The sequence below is a fragment of the Etheostoma cragini genome, chromosome 6 (assembly GCF_013103735.1).
Source record: "Etheostoma cragini isolate CJK2018 chromosome 6, CSU_Ecrag_1.0, whole genome shotgun sequence".
NCBI lineage: Eukaryota > Metazoa > Chordata > Actinopteri > Perciformes > Percidae > Etheostoma > Etheostoma cragini.
In genome coordinates, this window is record NC_048412.1 from 4,887,985 (window position 1) to 4,909,882 (window position 21,898).

The following is a 21,898-nucleotide window of genomic DNA, read 5'->3' on the forward strand; positions in this document are numbered from 1 at the left end:
TGGATTTATATATATATATTTTGAACAAACAAGCGTCAAAGATTCCCCTAGTCAACACCAAGGTGACAAAGAACAAACTTTGTCTGTTTGTTTGTCTGGCTTGATTGACAGGTATACTTTAACCGGGTGTCATCCACATAACAGTAAAAGTTAATTGAGTGTTTCCTAATAATATTGCCTACAGGAAGCATATAATGATGAAAAGAATTGGTCCAAGCACTGAGCCTTGTGGAACGACCATGGCTAACTTATGCGTGTCTGGATTGTTAACATTAACAAATTGAGATTGATCAAATAAATAGATAGATAGAGTTAAACCAGCTTAGTGAGAATCCTTTAATGCCAACTAAATGTTTCAGTCTCTGTAACAGGACGGTATGGTCACTAGTGTTGAATGCAGCACTAACATCTAGTAGGACAAGTACGGAGACAAGTCCTTTTTCAAATAAACTATTGCTACGTAGAAAATCACATAACTGATTAGCGATTACCTTCTCAAGGATCTTGAAGAGAAAGGGAAGATAGGTCTTTAGTTTTTTTTTAAAGAGGTTTTATGACAGCTACTTTAATTATATGCTGTAAATAACCTCTTAATAACGACATATTGATCATATATAGTAATGAAGTGTTAACTACGGGTAAGGCTTTTTTATGTAGCCTCGTTGAGATGGGGTCTAAGAGACAGTTGGCTGAAGAGACCTTTAACATTAATTATTGGTCTATAGGATAAAAGCAGTCAAAGTATAGGTCAGATCTTGTCATTCTTTCTAGCGGTCCTGCATTTAAAGGTGAACCGTTAGAATTTGGGGGCAAGAGGTGAAGAATTTTATCACTAATTGTCAGAGATGGCAAAAATACTCTCTTCCCGTACTCAAGTAGAAGTACAGATACTTGTGTTAAAAAATACTCTGGTAAAAGTAGAAGTACTGATTTAACTTCTTTACTCAAGTAAAAGTAACAAAGTACAGGCATGGAAATTAACTTAAAGTATAAAAATAAAAATAGCCTTGGGAATGACTACCTGTACCACACAGATGTTACTAGAGTGCAAGCTGAGAAACTTTAGTGGACATGGAAAAAGGGTCTATATATGCCATTGGCTACATTTCAAATGGATGTCTGCCAATTGGCCTAAAATATCGGATTATTGTGACAGAGACTGGGACTCAAGGTTAATAAGATTCTTACTGAGACGCAAGATATGAATTCAGTTGTGATTCTGTGAGAATTCCCAGATCCAGTTCTCTTTTTTTTAATCTTCCCCTAAACATTTAAAGAAATCTACATGTATGTGTGTGTGCTCAAATACGGCTTCTGGAAAGGCAAATAAAGGGTTAAATATTAAATAATTACTAAACAGACATTAAGTAAGAAGTTCCCCATACTGCTAGAGTTACGCAGCACATTGGCAAGGAGTCATTTGTGATGCCTACTATCTCAAACATCTTTCTCAGATAAGGCCAAGGATGATTGGGAATGTCTGGCTGCTTGTCTTTGCGTCAAGTGCAACGTACAGTATAGTCCCATCCAATTAGATTGAATATAGTAATGATAACGCAAACAATTATAACGGTAGCTCCAGTGAAATTATTTGAAATGGAGGACTAGATTAGGTTAGCGATAGATGGATTAGCGCACATGCTCGCAGTGTAAGGCACGTGTCTACGCTATTTTCAGACATGATGACCTCTTGTACAAAACTAATGAGCCAATTTAAAAAAAAAGTAAGGAGTAGAAAGTACTACTTGTGTTAAAATGTAAAGAGTAAAAGTAAAGAAGTATTTGTAAAGAAGTATCTGTACTTCGTAACTGCGTTACTTCCCATCTGTGTGATAACAACAGATTGAAAATTGTAATTTCCCTTTGTGGGACTAATAAAGGATACAATAATCTCAATTATCTTAATCTTAAATCGTCACTACACAGAGAGCAATGACTCAATAGAGCTGTGACTCTCTGTCAGCCTGGCAACAGTACTGAAAAGAAACCTTGGGTTGTTCTCATTTGCTTCTGTTAGTGATGAGTAATAGTCTGATCTGGCATTTCCGAGGGCCTTCCTATATGTTTTCAGACTGTCTTGCCAATCTAAACGAGATTCTTGCAGATTTGTGGACGCGATTTATTTTCAAGTTTGTTTGTCATATTGTTATACCAAGGTGTTAGTTTCCTTTGCTTCATCATCTTCTTTTTGAGAGGAGCAAAAAAGTCTAAAGTTGTCTGTAGCAAGGCCGTAGCACCGTCTACATAATTATCAATTTTGGAGGGACTGAAGTTATCACATAAGGCCTCTGTTATATTAAGGCACGCCATTGAATATATATCCTTAAATTTAGCTATAGATGGACGGTTATAGCGCTTTTCTAGTCTCAACAACTACTGAAAGCGCTTTTACATAGTACAGGAACTATTCACACGCATTTATACACTGTGGCCAATGCTGCCGAACAAGGTAAAAAAAAAAAAAAAACGGTAACACTTTATAATAACCATCATTAATAGATGGTAAATTGATAGTTAATGTTTAGTTAATTGTCATTTAACTGTTAGCAAACTGTCACTTTACTGTTACCAAAAAACTATTTAATTAATAAAATATTAGTAGTGCTGTAAATTAACAGTTTATTGATACATTATATCCCTCATATACTATATAAGATAATCGGTAATGATTAAACATTCTTTGTAAACCTTTAAGAAACCCTTTTTAAAACATCTATAAACATATCAATAGATGGGCCAGATATTTCTAACACTTTGTTAAGGGTTACTAGTTGGTTTGTAAACCGTCTAAACATTAATTTAGTTATTAATACTTTGTCAGTGTTTTTAGTTGGTTTTTAAACGGTTTATAAACAGTATATGGATGTTATTATAAAGTTGCAACATGTTAAAAAAAATCACACACACACACACACACACACACACACACACACACACACACGGTTGCTGTGTTACTTCTTTGTACTTTGACTTCATTTTGGATTACTTTTTGCCTCATTTATTCAGGATTCCTTTTGTTTTGTATATTTTTTTGTTGGTTATTAAATCTTCAAACTATCACACTGCCTACAGTCTCTGGTTTTGGGTCCTCCATTTTCTGAAGCCCTAACAATCACAGCTAAGAGTTAATGTAAGAGCCAAAAGGCTTTTATTGCCTAGTTTATACTATATCAATGAAAGGTCCTATAAAATGTTTCAATGGAACCATGTAATGTCTATTTTCCAGTTTAAGGTGCTGCATGACATCTTTGATCAACATAGTGAAAGGAGAGTCTGCTTGTTTCCAGTTCAATACAATGAATTTACGTGCTAAAAGAGAGAGGGTCCTGTAAGAAGACTGTCTTCACCTGGTACTCCAAATACACCGGGACAGCCAACACTGGGTTATGTTTAACTGTGTATCCCAGAATATCAGACAGTTTTAAATATTAAGTCCCAAAAAACTGTAACAGAAAGGGTTCAAATCATTCTGGCAACTGGTTATAACGGCAATTAAATAACTTCCAATCTGAAAGAAACTATTAATTCAACACATATAATCCTAGGAAGATCACCAATTGAGTTTCGATGAGACGTTCTAGTATTTATTTAGAATTTTCCGGTTTGCAGCCATGAAGCGAAGAACAAGAAACTGGCTGAAACCATCAATACAAACAGTCCAGAGATGGAAAGAAACAAAGCATGAAATTTCAGAACTGGAGAGAATAACACACAGAATCAGAAATTAAGAATTTGATTATAACAGAAACCAGGCCAAATGGATTCAATATAAAGCCAACAACTAGTCCAGTAAAGTAAGAGGAATTTAGATTATTAAAATAATGTAAAGTAGAACAGAAGTAGAGCCAGGTTGGGAAAGAAAAACATAACTTGACACGTATAGTTAAACGCCCCAAAGAGGAGTTAATATGCGCAAAAACATATGAATTATGAATAACAATGGTTTTAAATTTCCAATGTGTGAGTTATGTATAAAGATTGTTATTCATTCATGCACTTCCCTCCTTTTCCTTAGTATTTAAGTTTCACAGACAAATCAACTATTTTCCTCAGGTAAACGTTTGGGAGTGTTTGTATGTATGTTTAGAAGTGTGTAGGGATGCCTATGTGTACATGTATAGATATATTTCTTTTTTCTTCAACTTTGAAAACTGATAGGGGGAACCATTGAGATAATTTTCCATGCCCAAGCCCCATATGAGATCGCAATTTTCACCAAGTCTGACTGGCATCCCAATTTTCGAATGTTTTTGTATAGCTCAAAAAGGAGCTCAAACACATAGAATAATAATAATATGAAGAAGATAAGGAAACATTTAAATTTCAATAGGGCTTTTGCCACCAACGATGTCGGTGCATGGGCCCTAATAATCTTTACGATTACAATAGGGTTCCCAGCATCACTTGGACCCCTAATTATAAACAAAAAAGCTGTATAAAAACTTTGATTAACATTTCACTTTATTCAGCTGTGATTTTAACCAGACATCCATTTTAAATACTGAACTGTGTATTTAGTGCAGAAGTACCCGAGACATTTTTATCTACTGTTGCTGTTCCCGCTGCATGTTTACGTGTTGATACACAACTTTCAGTCAATACATTACGTTGTACAGACACCAAAGTAATGTAATATTAGCTTGAGCTAAAGGATATAAAATAAACTCTTTAGCTTTACGTTAGAAAAGACACAAAGTGAGTCCCCAGCATATCAGAAAGGCTTTGATGGACTAGTACACAGGATCCCATTTGAGTCAAGATTTATTTTATATACAAGTAAATGCTTTTTTTTACACTGACAATGATTTTTTGAGGCTGTGGAAATCCAGTCTGAGATAATGAAGAATTATTACCAGGATCCTGCTAAGCTGCTTGATTCCCAACCAGGAGTACTTCTGCAGTTTCAAGGGGGTTAATGGAAGGATTAGAGTAGCTGAACTACCTTGAAATAATGATTTAATTCAAAGAAAAGATCAACATATTAGCATTAGGTCAACACCTAAACACTGTTGCAAATATTTAAGAGCGTGTGAAAACTTGTTAGCAAGCTGGCACAGAAGTAGCTAAAATGAATGGGAATAGGTTAAAATAGTTAGCTGAAAGTAATACATTAGTATTACTTTCAGCTAACTGAAGTAGTAGAAAAAGTAGTACCTTAGCAGGCTATTAGTAGTATGATTGCTGACCAAACTAACGGTAATATTTGCAGTTTACTTGTATGATAAAATTAGTGGTAACAAAGGGTACCTAAGAACAAAAAGGTTGGGAATCACTGGTCTACATTTACAGTGCATTGTGGCAGAGTTTGGAGAAGGAAAGAATTTGACACAAAAAGACAACAACTTATCACTGAGATGTGTGATGTTAAACTTTAGGACAAGGATAGTACAAACTCTTGTCTTCGCGAACAGTCTCACAAGTGCAGTCCGTTATTTTCCTCAAGCTTACGGATTATTTGTTTGGATCAAAATAGGATGATTTATTCAGAGGCGTCATCTGAAAACAGTTTTCCCTAATCGCTTTTCTTTCTAAAGAATGCTTTACTCTCTGAAACTCTATCTTTGGTTTCCTGCAGTTTTTCAGAAAGCTTGTCCTTAGTCTCTTCCATTTTCTCAGAGAATCGTTCTTTTGTTTCCTCCATTTTCTCTGAAAATCTCTCCTTTGTCTCCTCCATCTTTTCGGTCAGTTTCTCCTTTGTCTCTTCCATTTTGTCCTGGATGTATTCTTTAACCGGCGGTGGTGTTGATAAGTAGCCGTGCTTGCGGAGATACTGAACGGAAAGTGATGTGCCGCCCAGAGTTGCCGTATATCTCGCAGGGGTTGCAATCTGTATGGAAACAATGAAAAATACCCTGGCTGGTCAGCAGAGCAAAATGCAGGAATCCATCCCTCATAAAAATCACTTGTTGGATATACTGCATCTGCCTTATAGATGCGCACTGACTAAGTCTGAATTTACACAGGTCGTCAGGTATTTCAGCAAAAAAGCTGGTCTTTCCATTCATTCTGAATGGAGGTAGAGCTGCAGTGGGGTTTGCTGAATGGAGAAGCAAAAAAAACTGCAGTGGCCCGCTGCAAAAAGTTGAATACCAACTTCACTTCCTGATTTATCAGTTGCAAGTGTAGTTACAGTTTTCAAAACTCCGCAAAAACAGCATTTGCTGCAAATAATACAATGGTAAGCCAAAAGCGGTCACAGTGCAGTTAAAAGTCCCATGGCATGAAAATGTCACTTTATTAGGTTGTTTAACATTAATATGCATTCCCCCAACCTGCCTTTGGTCCCACAGTGACTAGAAATGGCCATAGGTGCAAACCGAGCCCTGGGTCTCCTGCTCTGCCTTTGAGAAAATAAAAGCTCAGATAGGCCGATTTGGAAAATTGCCCCTTATAAGGGGCGAGGTTACCTCCCTTTTCTCTGCTTTGCCCGCCCAGAGAATTTGGCCCACCCATGAGAGAGACATCATGGCTTTCAAACAGGCAAAGTGGCAGTTGGTCAAGGCCACCTCCCCAGCCTCCATCTTGCCTCGCCTTTCTCCTCCTCAAAAGCTACATACTCAGATATGGCACATATTAGGGAAAGCTCATTGTGCGACTGGCTATAGTGGTTGTAATTCTGCACCAAGGCTGAATTTTGGGAAAGAGACTTAAGATACAGTATTAGGGGGGCCACTAAGGTTTATATAAAGATTGTAGGCCCAACATTGTTCTCTATGCCCTGGTGACAGACTGACAAGCTGGAGGTTGTAAGGCAAGGTGAATCTATTTCTATAGAACATTTCAGCTACAAGGCAATTCAAAGTGCTTTATATTAAACAAAAAGCAAATAAAAGAGATAGAAAATAAAAACAGGCTAAAATAGAATATCTTTACTAAAATGAATTACAGTGCAGTGTAAGAAACTAACAATTATTTTCGATATGATTGGTTGTAGGGACGAGTTTGGAAGAGAGATGTATTTTGTGGGGGTGTGTAAATGTTCTTAATATATAAGAAATGTTCTAAGTAGGTAAGATAAATGTTTGGTATTTTTTGGTATTACAGAGGGAAAATCTGAAAAGAGGTACCTGAACAGAATTTAAGATACCGTTATCAGAAAAAAATGTAAAAAGATTACAACCCTACTTTTGAGGAGGTGTTAGAATGCTGTACAGTAAACTGGAAAAATCACTGCCACTATTACTGCCACAAGAAAGTTTTTAAACACAAAATACATGCACTAAACAGCCAGGAGTTTGTGAAACAGCTAAAGGTTTGCCAAACTACAAAACACAGTTGATCTTTCTCCCGAAGCAGTCTTCAAGTGCGGTCGGAGATGTTGAGATCTATTAACGATGCGATGGCTAACAGTGACTGTGGAATATAAAGTCTACTTGTGCTACATCGGTGGGTATAAGAAGACAACATGACATCACACAAATAGGACGTCTTAATTACACTCCCACCGTTGCACAACACTGTGATAAATTGCCAAATTGTTTTTTTTTTTAAAAATCTGAATTGGTCCTTAGGAAATGAGACATCCTATCTTAAAATGGGTAAGAGGTTTTAATAATACAAGTAAGTGTTAATGATTAAATAAAAAGTGCTGATGCTGATCAGAGTAAGGTTCACCAAATCTCTGAAACTCAGTTTTACCACATGCCTTTTTAAAGCTGTGATAGGCAGATTGTTTTACAGGCAGAAATTCCATAATAATTTTTCAGCACAATGTAATTCAAGTGGTCTGAGACAAAACTAGACTTCTGCACCTTCTATTGGCCAGGTCTGGCCAGGGAGGAGGGAGAGAGTGCTGCTAAAAATGCTCCCACTCTACTTCGAATTCTGGCATTTTGTAACAACTGCCGGCTACAGCTTAAAGCCGCCCTACCAAAAAGCCTAGTCTTTGGCTTGCGAGAAATATATGGCCCACCTCTGTAAGGGTAGTTCTCAAGCCATGGGTGGAATTACTTGGATAGTGTGGTATATTCTATTTAACCTGCATGTGACAAAGGAAGGGGAGCCAAATCTAAATGGCTTGTTGAATCCCATGTTTTCTGATCTAGGCAGTCTACAAAAAAAAAAAAAAAAAGAAAAAACAGAGGATCCTGGATTAAATTACCTTGTACATGGCATACGCAGTCAGAGCGTAACCACTGGAAGAGTCTCTCAAAAGGCCAACTAGTGACTCAGGTAGACCAATCATCTCCAGGAAGGGCACTACATTCACACCTCTGAGGGCAAGAAAACAGAGGATTTTAATTTGAACAATTGTAATCAGTTGCCACAAACTGTGCTGTTATCCTGACAGTGTAATCATAGCTTTCAAAAACATGATTTTCCAACTTTTAGGATATATAAATTATTGATTTATTGTGGCAGTAAACATACCAGAGTTAAGATTGTACATCAGATTAAATAAATACAAGACACATTGTCATTCTTCTAAAATACATTAATCAATTTTTGGAATACGGCTGGGAGGTAAATTAACTTTTTAAAGGTATCTAGATTTTTTTTAAACAAGATTTGGGATGAGACAATACCGTTTATATTGATATAGTTTGATGTTGCGTTACATAACCATTTCTTCCACAAACAATGCCTGTCTTTGTATCTCTCTTGGCCCACACTGATGACATTTACCTACATTTTTAATTGTTATTTGCACATTTTGTTAAGCAGGAGGTTAACTGTCATTGCACCAATGTTTTTGCTAGAAATGTTCTGTTGTGGAGGCCCCTACAATTAAAAAGACTGAAAAACAGTAGTTACTGGACGTAACATCAACTTCAGTTCTTTGAGTAAGAGCAGTGAGACAGCGCCTGGACGCGGGCAAGAAAGTTGACATATGACCAGATTAATATAGTCCATAAAAATGCATGCTACTTTGTGAGCAGAGGAGTCTAGTCTGCAGTGTAGTTTCTACATTTCACTAATAAACCAGATAATTATACATTTGGCTTCATGATCAAGAATGTTTCTCTCTTGTGATATCTCATGTGGCTTTGACTTCCAATTGAACATTTAGCCCACTTCCTCCATAGCACTTAGCCCTATTTAGGAACAAATGTCAATTTGTTTTATAATGAAAACAGATAAACTTATAACAGCACTCACTTCATAGCAGCGTAATAGAAGGTTCCAAACCAGACTGAAGACGTCAGGAGATGTACAGGGATCATCACCTTCCCATACTGTTTGAAGGTCTTCTTAAACCTCTGGACCAGACCGATGGACTTGTCTTGCAAAGGGTCTACCTCGACAGCATCCAGCCTAGCTTCCCCTTTCTGGATCTCCTGTGCTTGAGGTTTTGAGCTTGACTGTGGTTCTTCTTGTGGTGGCTGGTGTTTTGGCTGATGTGCTGCCTTGCTTAAGGCTGAGGTTGAAAGCCAGCGACGGCCTGTGGATGGTGGGAGTGACCGGTGCAGGACACAGCAACAAAATGCTACTGGTGGTTCAGGGATGGTGACACCTACAAGTAATGGGCGTGCAGCTGCCATACGCCATGCACCATGACTTAGGAAGCGCTGCATTATCATCCTCTACTCCTCCACACTTCCTTTGTGCTGCTGTGATGTTTAACCACAGACTGTGGAATTACAAAAAAAAAAAAAAGAGTATAAAGTTCAAATCTAGGCAGTATCCATCTGGCTTAAAGTAAAAGAAAACTGATGTAATTTCTTCTCCATCTTGCAGTTTGCCCTTATATTTAATCTGACAATTTTCAGACAGCAATTAGTTAAGGCATTTTACAAAGAAAAAATAAAAACTCTACACTAGGGTTGGGTACCCTTCAAATTTGTGCCTGTACCAATACCTGAAAATCGGTTACTTGTACCAGACAGTACCTTTTGCGGTGCTTTCTCTCTGTAATAACAAAATGAATTCCAGTCAAAAAAAATACCAAACCAATTTCTCATTTACAGGTTGTCTTTTTAGGGTTGAAACCATGAAGTAGTAGAACGCTTCTATGTTTGTCTATTAATTATTATTATTAGTTGTTTACCGCGCCGGCTCAAATTCCCATGAGCTGGAATGAGCTAGAAACATGAAACTTGGGGGAATAACTGGAAATGGTATGCATGTGCATCTATGGCAATATGAACCCAATTGGCCACATGGTGGCACTGTAACTAAGGCTTCAAATTGCAAACTTTGAAGGGCCACACCCCCCACACCGTAAGCCCAACTGACTTGAAATTTCTCACACAGATGCAGCTTAATGTGCTCTACCATGAAAACTTGGGGGAATAACTGGAAATGATGTGCAGGTGCTTCTATGGAAATATGAACCCAATCGGCCAAATGGTGGCACTGTAACTGAGGCTTTAATTTTTTAGATTTCACACTCCACACAATTGTATAGAATTTGCATCTATGGTTTTTAGTATTCACATTACTGTGTTAGTTGAGGACCTTAGTATGAGCCTCACGCAGCCCTGCGAGTAAACAGTAGGGGTATCACGATACCAATAATTCAGGAGTGGGTACCAGTACCAGTAAAATGACACATTTCTCAATGCCAATTTCGATACCACATTAATAAAAAAGAATTTTCTAAGATGCTATGTACTTTTCACTTTAAAAATGAACTTCTTTATTAAAATATTTGAAAAATAATGTTTTAACAAGACATAAAAAACGTGCAATAGGGCACAGAACATAATAAAGTGCAATTAATGGTCTTATTACAACCCCTAGTGTCCCCAGACACAGTGCAGACTTCCAGGCATCTCTTCAAAAGCTACTGTGCAAAAACAACAGTGTTTCAAGTAGAGACGTGACAAACCCCGGGTAAATATTGGAGATGTATTTGAAAGATGAAGACAGCGTAGAGTCCAAAATGGACAGCGAGTTGGCTAATTTCTTCATCAACATGTAGCTAAGCATTAGCTTTAGGCTAATTTATCATGGCTACAAGGACAGGCATTTTATGCAATTTCAACTTGTGTACTCACGTTGAATCAACCCTGCTAACTGCTAACGTTACCGGAGGACCAGGCAAGCGTGTAAGCGTGGCCGCTTACAACGTGTAGCCTGTTCAGCGGCCGTAGTCGACAACGGTGAGTTATTTGAAGCCAAGAGAAGGGGCTTTAAATCAAAAAGAGAGGGCCATGAGTTTGCAGTGAACATGGTGTTTTTTGGGTTGGGTGCTGTTGACTCGTTTCATTTTTCCCAAAAGATGTGAACCACAAGTAGAAGGGCGTGACTTTGGTCCCTTGCATGTGACCTTCTTCTTCTGAATGTATCAACTGAACACTCTGAAGAGTATACACCCTCATCAGTTCTGGGAGAGGCGCAGCGCCGATGCTGCTAAAACTGGCATTGGTGCTATTGGTGCCTAAGTGGCTTCAAAAAAACAGGCAACTTCTGTGTTTCATCATTTTAGAACCGGTAATATCGGTTCTGGTGTCATTGCGAGTGGACAGCCATCTCACGCATACCGGACAGCCACCCAGGTAAACATCACTGCTTCTATTAGCACCAAAAAAGTTTTAAAAAACTTTGAGGGTAAAAACCTTACACCCTTCAGTAGAGGAATGTGAAAAAAGAAAGAAAAAAATGCCTTTGTTCTAGCATGGCATAGAAAGCCTGCAGAAGAGTCAGCTTGATTTGTGCCAGTTCTCATTAATATTCAACGAGCTAAGCTGCTTGACTCTAATTGGTTAACAGCTACCCAATGAGTGCCTGGCTATCAGTAGCCTTTACCCAGTGAGCTCATGAATAGTAATGAGCTCAAGTAACATGACAGACTGACCATCTGCTATAGTTGGCAAGATTTCTTCCCCTATTTCTTTTCAGTGACTAGAGCTGACAGAGGAAGTATCAGTTCATTTTCCCATTCACAACATACCACAAACACATATACAAGAACACATATATTCAAAAAAATGCAAGTAAAACGGTATACTTTGGCAGGGAACCTTTAAATGACAGATTGGAGGTCCTGAACATACCTTGTGTTATGATTATGACCATTAATGCAGGCAGCACCTGAAGAAAAACAAACAAGTGGGTTAGTTTCATGCAAGAAGTCCAAATATGTTGGTCTCCAAAACCGTTTGTAAAACAACAAGGTTTATGGTTGTGTCACTGCCCAATGTGAGTCAAGGGCAGACTTGAGTTGCGCATGCTCAGATTTAAACGGTTTACAGCATAAAGTTTCATTACTGACGAGAATCGAGTCAGACCAGTTCTGGTCAAGTGCAGATGTGTGTTGCGCATGCTCAAATTTAAAACAGTTTACAACATAACGTGTCCTACTGAAACTGGTGCAATCCATAAAATAAACTTTTCTCATAACAAACAATACCGTTTTAGCTATCTATGATTGTTTGATTGCTAACGTTAGCTCAAAACGCTAGTGATGTTACCCGTGAACCCCCGGCTTTGAGGCATGTATCAAAGACATGAACCAGTTTGGAATGGAGCTTTGTATGGGTACTTGATTTGTTTTGTGATAATCACGTGCCCAGAGATGTCCAAAGCTTCATTTCACACACCAACGTGACTCCTTAAAAGTTGAATTCAAAGGTTTAAGTTGCGCAACACAGGGCTTTGTGGGTTTTTGCAGCAGGAGAGTCAGAGTCAGGAGATTTAGTGAAAAGAGAGATTATTATATCCAGTAGAGAGTTCATAGAAAGTGTACAGCCAGTTTAACGTTTATAGCCTAAAAAGTTCATAGCAAGTAGAGTTCATAAAAGAGAGTTTATAGCAAGTAATTTGTATATGTGCTGGCCCGTAATGTTCTGTGCACACCTGCATCCTCTGTGCCATATGAGCAGGTTTTTTCTATAGCTGGTGTAGTGGTCAGCAACAAAAAAAAAAAAAAAGCTCAGCCCTGGAACAGTGGACAAAGTTCTATTTCTGAATAAAAATGACATTTCAATTCCCACAAACACTTGTCACCAAGCACAATATCCCACTGACCTGTCCACGAGCACTGTTATTACCAATAACCACCATCACTTTTGTTAACTGTCACTGTCCCAAAGTATGTACTTGCCACTGTTAAAGCACTTCCCCAATCAGTAACCTCAAACAATTTCTATAAACACCACACTGGCAGTAGACTACAAGTCAGACTGTTCATATGGTTTACGCCTTCTGCACTGCCTCTCTCACCTATTTGGCTGAGGAGACAATGTTGCTCTAGACTACATACTCAATATAATCAGAGAAATGTGTGTGCAATGTGTAAAGTGTTCTTCAGTCATTTCCCTTCCAAATTGATATATTTGTTAACAATCACAAGACATGTTCACAACCCAAATCCTAACTTGTTTTTTTTTGTAGGCAATTACATTTTTATTTATGCAAGGTCCCGAACAGGCTTAGTTATTTACGTCATTTTTTATTTATCCATAAACTCATACTGAAGATGTGTTCCTCTTTGACTCAAAGACATTCATGGCTAATATCTGTGAAACAGTTTGTGACACAATGCTACCCTTCCTTTTACCACCAGATGTCCTTATAGAGTTGCGAAGCTTCGACAACTGAACCTTTCGGTACAATGGGATTGAAAGATTCACTGCTTCAGAGAGCTTCAGAACGCAATCACTAGATAACGCCATTAAAGTGACTGTCTTAATTACCGGTATGTTTGATTGCTAGCTTGTAGCTAGCTAGTAGCAGTCATTTCAAAAACGTTTTGGCTATCTATGATTGATTGATTGATTACGTTAGCTCAAAACGCTATTCAAGTGACAGCATTTGTTGTGTTTGATTGCTAGCTAAGTAGCCAGCAGTGAAAAAACTTCGTCAAGTAGGTCAGAAGTCTCTTGTTGGTATCTTGTAAGCTACTTGTTGCAAAGTATCGCATGCGCAACTCACATCTGCACATGTTGCAAAGTGACGCATGCGTGACTCAAAACTGTACTCCACTCACATCGGGTAGTGACAGTTACGTTACAAAACTTCTGGTAAAACTACTAGCAGCTAAAGTTAGCCAAACCACTGTAAGTAGTGGGCAAAATCCCACAATACCACAGGAAGTAGTTACATTTATCTTTACAATAAAAGTACTAACTATTACTACCGGACGTAGTTAGGGCGTATTTGGCCAAGCTTATATTAGAAGTTCCGACCGGAAGTATTAAACTACATCATGTTAGCTTTACACAGGAATTAGATTTTAGGCTAACGTTAACGTTAGTTGACATTGGCCAGTTTTGTCTGGAGGAAAGAGGCAACTTTTAATTCCTTAGGTGGTTAGGGACACTGCCCAGTGTGAGGCAAAGTAAAGAGTCATTTAGCTAAAAAGCAGACAGTGATTCTGCTTTAGACACTGACTGGCAGGCAGACTTGTTAAGGCCAGACTTTAGCTACACTACCTAACACACACGTTAGGTAGTTAGCTTGCTGCGCTGCTAACCCAGACACGCAAGAAAATAAGTTGTCACTATGTAAGTAGAACATATTAAAGGAAAGGATAGAAAGCACACTACACTTAAAGTGTTAAGGAAGAGACAAGACTGTAACGTTACCGCTTAATCCTGGGGGTCACGCAAATGTGCCTGTCGTTCAATTATCGCTGCCGCATGATGGACTGCGTGAAGAGACCAACATACGTAACCCCAAACGCGCAGAAAGCCAAGGGAAATGTAGTTCGCATGGGTCCAACTTGCAGCAAAGACCATAGACAGTTAAAGAAATTGACTAACAGATCCCGTTGTTCTGGACGGAGACCGACGGAGACCAGTGAAGGATATTAGAAGCACTTTTCGGTGGCGGCTGAGCGTTACTGCGCAACCTCCAACTGAGCTTGCCGACGTAGCTAGATGTGACGTGAGCATAGACAGTTAAAGGACATGAGCAACGTGTCTTCTGGTAGCTGTGCCAAGAGAAATCTCAATCAGAATCAGGATCAGCTTTATTTTCCAGGTATGAGGACACATACGAAGAATTTTGCTTTGGATCGTATTGCTCACATTTTGCTTACTCATACAAAAAACAACAACAACAAAACAGACAGTATATACACACTATAAACAGAAACAATATAGACAGGTTGAGACAACAGTGCAATGAAGAGTGCAAAGTATGCAGGAGTAAATTATAGTTATGACAGTTATTATTTTAATTATAGAGCATAGTGCGAAGGGTGCTGGAATAAATATGTTATTATATAAGTATTATGTTACAATATAAATAGTATGAACAACTCTGAAATAGAGAATGAGAATGATGAATAAATAATAAGTGGAACCAGTAAACAGACTGATTAGAGAAAGTGTTGCTGGGTTATTGCACAGGAGTTGAACCTGTCACTGTGATTCCAAAGTCAACTGTCCATCAGAGCGATGGCTTGTTCCTGAGTAGGGAGAAGGGAAGGGAGGGAAGGGAGAAGCTGGAACAGGTTGTGACCGGGGTGGGATGGGTCTGCAGTGATGTGTCCTGCCCGTTTTCTGACTCTGGAAGAGAAAAAGTGCAGGTTGGCACCGATGATCTTTTCTGCAGTCCTAACTGTCCGTTGTAGTCTGCTCTTGCACACACATTCATACACTGTGGCTGGGGCTGCCGTACAAGGTGCCACCTGCTCATCAGATAAACATTCACACACATTCACACTCCGATGCGCAGCACCGGGGGCAACTCGGGGTTCAGTGTCTTGCCCAAGGACACTTTGACAATGACTGCAGGGGCAGGGATCGAACCACCAACCTTCCGATTGGCAGGCAACCGCTCTACCACTGAGCCACAGCCGCCCCTATACAGCCTCTACTGGACCTTTTTCATGATGGTGTCAGTGTTGGGCTCCCACTTTAGGTCCTGGGATACAGTGGATCCCAGAAACCTGAAGGATTCCACTGCAGACAAAGGGCTGTTGAGTATGGTGATGTGGGGAAGAGTGGGGGGGGCTCCTCCTGAAGTCCACGATCTTCTCCACAGTTTTAAGCTAAAGATTGTTCTGATCGCACCAGAGAGCCAGCTGATCAATCTACCGTCTGTAGGCCGACTCATCAACATCTCAGATGAGGCTGATGACCATTGTGTCATCAGCAAACTTAAGGAGTTTAACAGATGGGTCTCCTGAGGTGCAGCCATTAGTGTAGAGAGAGAAGAGCAGTGGGGAGAGTACACCCCCCTGGGGGGCGCCAGTGCCAATTGTCCATGTGCTGGATGTGATGTTCTTCAGCCTCACCTGCTTACTCCTGTCAGTCAGGAAGTTTTTGATCCACTGACAGGTGGAGGCTGGCAAAGTGAGCTGGGAGAGTTTGGTGCTGAGGATGTCCAAGCTGTCCACGAACAGGATCCTTGTATATACCCCTGGAGGGTCCTGGTGTTGCAGGATTATTATAATTTTTTTTATTATTTTTTTATTTTTCTTTCTTTTACTTTTTCATCTTTTTTATTTTATTGTTTCACGTTAAATTTATTGTTGTATAACAGAATTGTTTATTATTTGCAATTATATCATACTTATTCAGTTCACTTGTATTATTATAACTGATGTGTTTACTCATGTTTTATCAACACAGATTCTTTTTTAATTTTTTTCATGCCAATAAAAAAAACTGAAATATAAAAATTTAAATCGTAGGTTGAATGTTGGAGTTTAAACCAACAAACAAAATATCTACTGAAGCACTAAAATATATGTTTTTTGCTGCTATTTTTTACTGTACTGCAGGTTGAAATTCTGTACCAAGAGTTTAATTATTTTAGGATCCTTACAGATGAAGTGTTTTCAATATGGAGGAAGCTTTGCTTTTTTGGCTGCTGCTTCGTTCAACCCACTGTGAGGTAGGTGGCTAAAAACAGCATGTTGTGTTCTCGTTAGATCTAAAGGGGGAGTGTCTCTCTCTCTCTCTCTCTATCTCTCTCTCTCTCTCGCTTTCTCTCTCTCTCTCGCTCTCTCTTACTCTCTCTCTCTCTTACTCTCTCTCTCTCTCTCTCACGATGCGTGAATCCATTGGCCTGATACTATACAGAGGCAGCATCCAGTAAGCCACTTGTGGGAAGGACACAGCCACAGATACTGCAAGAGGTGAGTCATTCTCTCACAATTCATAATATTTTACCACCTCTTTGCATTTTTAACATTCATTTTTGTAAAAAATTGTTTTGTTTTTTTAGAATAGCTGGTGCTACATTGGCTAGGCTTCAAGTGTGTGAATTAATAGTGGCATCATACTTGTTTATTATTTTGTTCACTATATTTTAATGGGAACGTCATGTTAGATACTTGTAATTAATACAGAGTTTGCAGTGAACCTGTATTTTCCACGTCTTAGACTCGTAAGCAAGACTGTACAGGAGGTATACATTTATTTTAATAGTTTTTGTCTATAATGGACTCAAAGCTGTGCTGCATGTGTGTTTAAAAAATAAACTGCCAGACATTTTATCTCAATACGTCATCCTCCAAGCAACTTAGTCAACAGTCCTGTCTGTTGAAAAATTAGGTCACCATGGCAATATGCATTTAATATATTAGCTGTAGCTATGATTTATTGTACTGTAGCTATGAATTCACAGCATACACTGAGCTGCTTTGCTACTGTACATCCTATGGAAACACAGATAGGTCTAGATGTTGCACAGTTGTGTCACGCTATGTGGAACAAAAACAACACTTTAAAGATGGTGCCCTCATTGTGCAGAAAATGTTTTTCTTGTTGTCTCTGTAATAATTGTCCGGAGAAAATATCCTTTTTTCATAAGGATTAGTCACCACACCGGCAAGGCAGCAGCAGTGATGATCACTTAGTGCAAGACAAGGAGCTGGTTCCTCATAAACACATCTCATTCTGGGGGAACAAAAGGGCCTTATTTCTTAGTTCTATTATTTGGTGTGCAGTATATAAGCTTCTTTCTGGCATCTGCTGAGGGTGAGGTGTGTAGCAAGTCACTTTGTTAAAGTTCATGTAAATAGTGACTCATAAGACTCAGCTGGCTTTAACAGAACATAGTTGTAAAAGAGCTGCACAACATGTAGAACACAGAACAGGATCGGTTCTCAATGTGTGTCCGTAGCGCCCTTAATTTGTCAGGTAATTATTTCAATTGATTAGCCAGACATTACCATTTGGTAAACAACAGTTTCACAATTGGTTTAAACCTAACCCTAACCCAAGAAAAAATATTATATCATGACATAAATAAATATCATGATATAAGATTACATAAATTCTATCCACATTGTGCACTCCTAGTCCTTAGTGGATCTGTTTGTTTTATATTTTTGTGTAGATTTGGACACTGTATGTATACTATTTAAACAGTCAGAAAAGGCCCTATTGAAATTGTTCTTCTTCTTGCTCTTCTTCTTGTTCTTTTTCTTCTTCTTCTTTTTCTTCTTATTAGGGCCCAAGCACTGAACAATGGCTAAGAAATATGAGCCCAATTGGCCAGTCGGTGTAATTAAAGCTTTAAAAAAAACGCCCCTTCCACGCCCCTCACACAATAAACCTGATTGACCTGACATTTGACACCATGGGACAGTTGTAACACTTGCAATTTTTAGCAGTACCTCAAAAAACATTAACACTGGAATAACCAATTTGTTATATTATAAACTTCAATCTGTCAACTGCTGAAACCATTTAATTACTTGGTTTTTTGAAATATGTACATGTTAAAAAATGGATTTTAATACAGTCTCTCCACTGTTACAAATGTCCCAGTGTACAGGGACGGTTTGTAACACATGTCTAAAATATACACGATGAATCAATCATATACTCAGCAGCGAAAATATCATGTTTCAGTCATGCTATTGTGATTTTTCATTTGGAGTCACAGTTGTGGCAAGTGTAGAAATCCTTTCCATTTGTGCAGTCCTTGTGTGCCCAGCCATTTCAGGACCAGCACAGGAGCCAGACCTCCCTTAACCTGGGGAAGTTCTCCAAGCACACAGTGAAGAATTCACTTTCATCTTCAGACAAGTCCTGAATTTTCTGCTTCTTCGGGTTGGATTTTTTGATGTTGCCAAAATTTATTTTTCTATTAGCTGCAGACCTGCTTTCTTCAGCCTCCAGTTGTCTTTTCACAGGAGTATCTGTAAGGATCTGTTTCTCTTCTTTTCTTGCCCTTTGTTGTCTGCTTTCTTGGGCCAGCTTTTGGGTGTGGACGGATGGACATGGGTGAAAAAGTTGTGTCCATAGCAGAGGATGATGGCTCAGGCTCGGACACCACACATGTGACAGGGGATGTGATAGGGGAAGGTGCTCTAACTGGCATGGAGGATGTCATTGTTGCCACATTAGGTGGTGGCGTTGTAGAGGAAGATGGAACCTCTGGTGTCACTGCTGGCAGTGGGCCGTCTGTGACTAAGGACGGTGCAAAGTCACTGACAATATTCCTATTAAAAGGCCAAATTCCAGTCCATACAAACCCTGCCTGAATATTTGCCGGTGATGCAGCATGGGTAAGGGCACTCTTCACAATGCCCGGAAGATCATAAATGGTCATTGTGGCTCCTGGATGCGCTTTCATCCAGCTGTCACAGCAGTTGAATACCAGCCTCTTCAGTGGCCCTTATACACTGCAATCCAAGGGCTGCAGCTCATGGGAAACATGTGGGAGGAAGGAGAGGAGGACAATGCCCTGGCTCCTGCAAAAATCAATCCCCTCCACAGAAAGGTGAGAGGTATGCTTGTCCAGAATTAGTGAGGACTTGGTGTGAGTCTGGAAGTGCTTGAGGAAGACCAAAAAGTCCTCCCCTTGCATCCACCCAGATCTATTTGCTCTACCAATACAGCCAGGAGGGCAATTGCTGAAAAAAGGAAGGATGGATTTTTTTCCAAGGGAAGATGAACATTGGTGGGATCGAATTCCCCAAGGCATTCACTGCACAGGCAAGTGTAATTGGTGTCCCACGTTCTGCAGAGGTGACTTGCTTGACTCCCTTTCTGGCCACACTTTTTTCACGATTGTGTACTGTGGTGATTCCTGTATAGAAAAACTTTATTTTATTTAGTCCTTTTATTCTGTAATGCTTGTATTGTGTAAGGCTGTGAGCCTTTGGAAGGTGTGTCTGAGGGAGATATAGATAATTTCCACCACACCTGTTCCATCCATGTTCCAGATGTCCTCTGCAGTAAATCTGTGTTTGTCCAGGACAGAAAACAAGTTGCCAAAAAACGTATTGACGTTTGACTCATTGAAACTCGTAACCCTTGAAAGGCTTGAAGTCTGAAGGCTTCTTGTAGAGAGAGTGGGGTGCCTCTTCAAAAACGCTGTGAACCAGTCGTCTCCAGCCATCCTGTTCTCTGCCCAGGTTCCAGGGTAGCTATAACTGTAGGTCTTTGCCAATTCATAGGCAAACTTCCAGATCTAAATTATATTAATTGTTAACTAGTGTAATTTTAGTTACTATACACAACAAATGTACATAGCTCAGCCTACTCTAACCTAATACATATCTAGCCTTTGGGCTCAATCCATAGTACAAATCAGCTGCCTGCATCAGGCAGTCTCTTAAGAGGAGCTTCTGCTGTAGTGAGAAAACCCTTTTCAGAGTCCAGTATCCAACTCTGGAAAGTGTCTTTGATCCCTGGCTTCTCTTCTTGTGGAATTGGTGCAGGGTCACATGGCAAATGCCAATTGACTTGGCCACTCCCCTGACTGACTTTCCCTGTCTGATTTCATCGGAAGCCCTTTCCAGCACAAGAAATGGCACTCCACTGTCTGTCTTCCTCTTTCTGATATTTGGCATCCTGTAAGAAATCACATGTTTCCACTGACTATCTTTATGTAAAAATTAGAATTACATTTCATGTAATTAAGCTGATGCTTTTATATGCTCTGGGAAACAGTGGTTGATGTATCATAGTGGGAAATGAACCCAGATCTCAAGACATTTCATAAAATGGCTGGTGATACTGGGACGGGGCGTTACAACCGTCCAAGTATCACCAGCCATGTTTTCATCTCATGTCAGCTAGCTTAAATGCTAGTTTGACACTTGTTAACCATTTCTATTTTTAGCTTATAAAACAGTGATTCTGATAATACTTGTTTGAATTCACAGTCATTTAATCTTATGACAGCACCCAAAAAAGTACATCACAAAGACAAGTAATTAATTTACCTCAAAAACAACCTTTTGTTGATAACACCTCCAGGAAGTTTCAAATGTAGTGCCTTTTTGGGAGAATGGAGGGAAATGAACTGAGCGTGAGCACGGTGAGTGTCATCCCTCTAAGTTGTTTGTGATTGGAGGAATTCAAGGGGTTACAACTGTCCCGTTACAACTGTCCCTGGTCTCCCTAAGTAATTCCCTCCGCTTAAAATCAATTTCTTTCATAAAGCTACCAATCAGAGGGTGTTAAAAATGTTGTCAGTCTCTAAATGTTTTAACCTTTATGAGCGAACCTCTCTCTCTCCACGCACCGAGAAACTAATCAACCCAGTATTGATTGGTCAGTAGGCGGTGCTTTTACACCGGTTGATCTCTAATCTCCAATATAACCTGCTCCTGACCCGGTTAGGTGTTCAACATAAATTACCACGGCGATTTAACCAGGATAACAAGTGATTCACCGTTATGAGTTGAATCTAAAGTTACTTTGTAACGCCAACTCTTGTTACACCAATGTGTCAGTCCCTGCTTGACTGGATGCTAGTCTCTCAAACAAACAAATTCCTAAAATCAGGAATTATGTCTGGTTGTTTTAGTGACCATGCAATTTTGTACTGTATATGTAAAATCAAACTGCCTAAATTACTTCCCAAACTAATTACTATTAGACAATACAACATTTTTTTTTTTTAGATAACTTTACTAATGATATAATTTCAATTAACTGAGATAGATATCACTTAATTCCAAATGTCCAAGATAAGGGGGATTTTTTACATTCAGAATTGAATACAGTTATTGAAAATGGTGCTCCTCTGGAAACTATTAAAGTAAAAGTCAGGCACCTTCCCTGGATAAGCGCCGACTTAATTAGACTTTTCAGAC

General features: G+C 39.2%; 2 protein-coding genes across 2 annotated transcripts in view; one reads left to right on the forward strand and one right to left on the reverse strand.

Annotated features, from left to right (window-relative positions):
- Positions 1 to 4,443: 4,443 nt before the first annotated feature.
- LOC117946046 (uncharacterized protein C18orf19 homolog A-like) lies at positions 4,444 to 14,644 on the reverse strand. The gene is made up of 5 exons (XM_034873864.1): positions 14,472 to 14,644; positions 11,940 to 11,976; positions 9,100 to 9,571; positions 8,102 to 8,213; positions 4,444 to 5,827 (listed from the first exon to the last, which is right to left on the reverse strand). Exons 3-5 carry the CDS (start codon positions 9,519 to 9,521, stop codon positions 5,513 to 5,515), a joined length of 849 nt encoding a protein of 282 aa, XP_034729755.1. The 5' UTR covers positions 9,522 to 9,571; positions 11,940 to 11,976; positions 14,472 to 14,644; the 3' UTR covers positions 4,444 to 5,512.
- A 2,236-nt stretch (positions 14,645 to 16,880) lies between these two features.
- Positions 16,881 to 21,898, forward strand: part of mc5ra (melanocortin 5a receptor) — a 51,105-nt gene continuing 46,087 nt past the window's right edge. The window contains exon 1 of the mRNA XM_034873871.1: positions 16,881 to 16,975. The gene's annotated coding sequence lies outside the window, so the exon portion shown is untranslated. The remainder of the gene's footprint in view (positions 16,976 to 21,898) is intronic.

Coding starts and splice junctions, on each gene's coding strand:
- LOC117946046 (XM_034873864.1), bottom strand. CDS start 9,521: ATGATAATGCAGCGCTTCCTAAGTCATGGTGCATGGCGTATGGCAGCT. Junction 8,214..9,099: donor TTCTATTACGCTGCTATGAA/GTGAGTGCTGTT, acceptor TCTTGCCCTCAG/AGGTGTGAATGTAGTGCCCT. Junction 5,828..8,101: donor CTGCGTATGCCATGTACAAG/GTAATTTAATCC, acceptor GTTTCCATACAG/ATTGCAACCCCTGCGAGATA.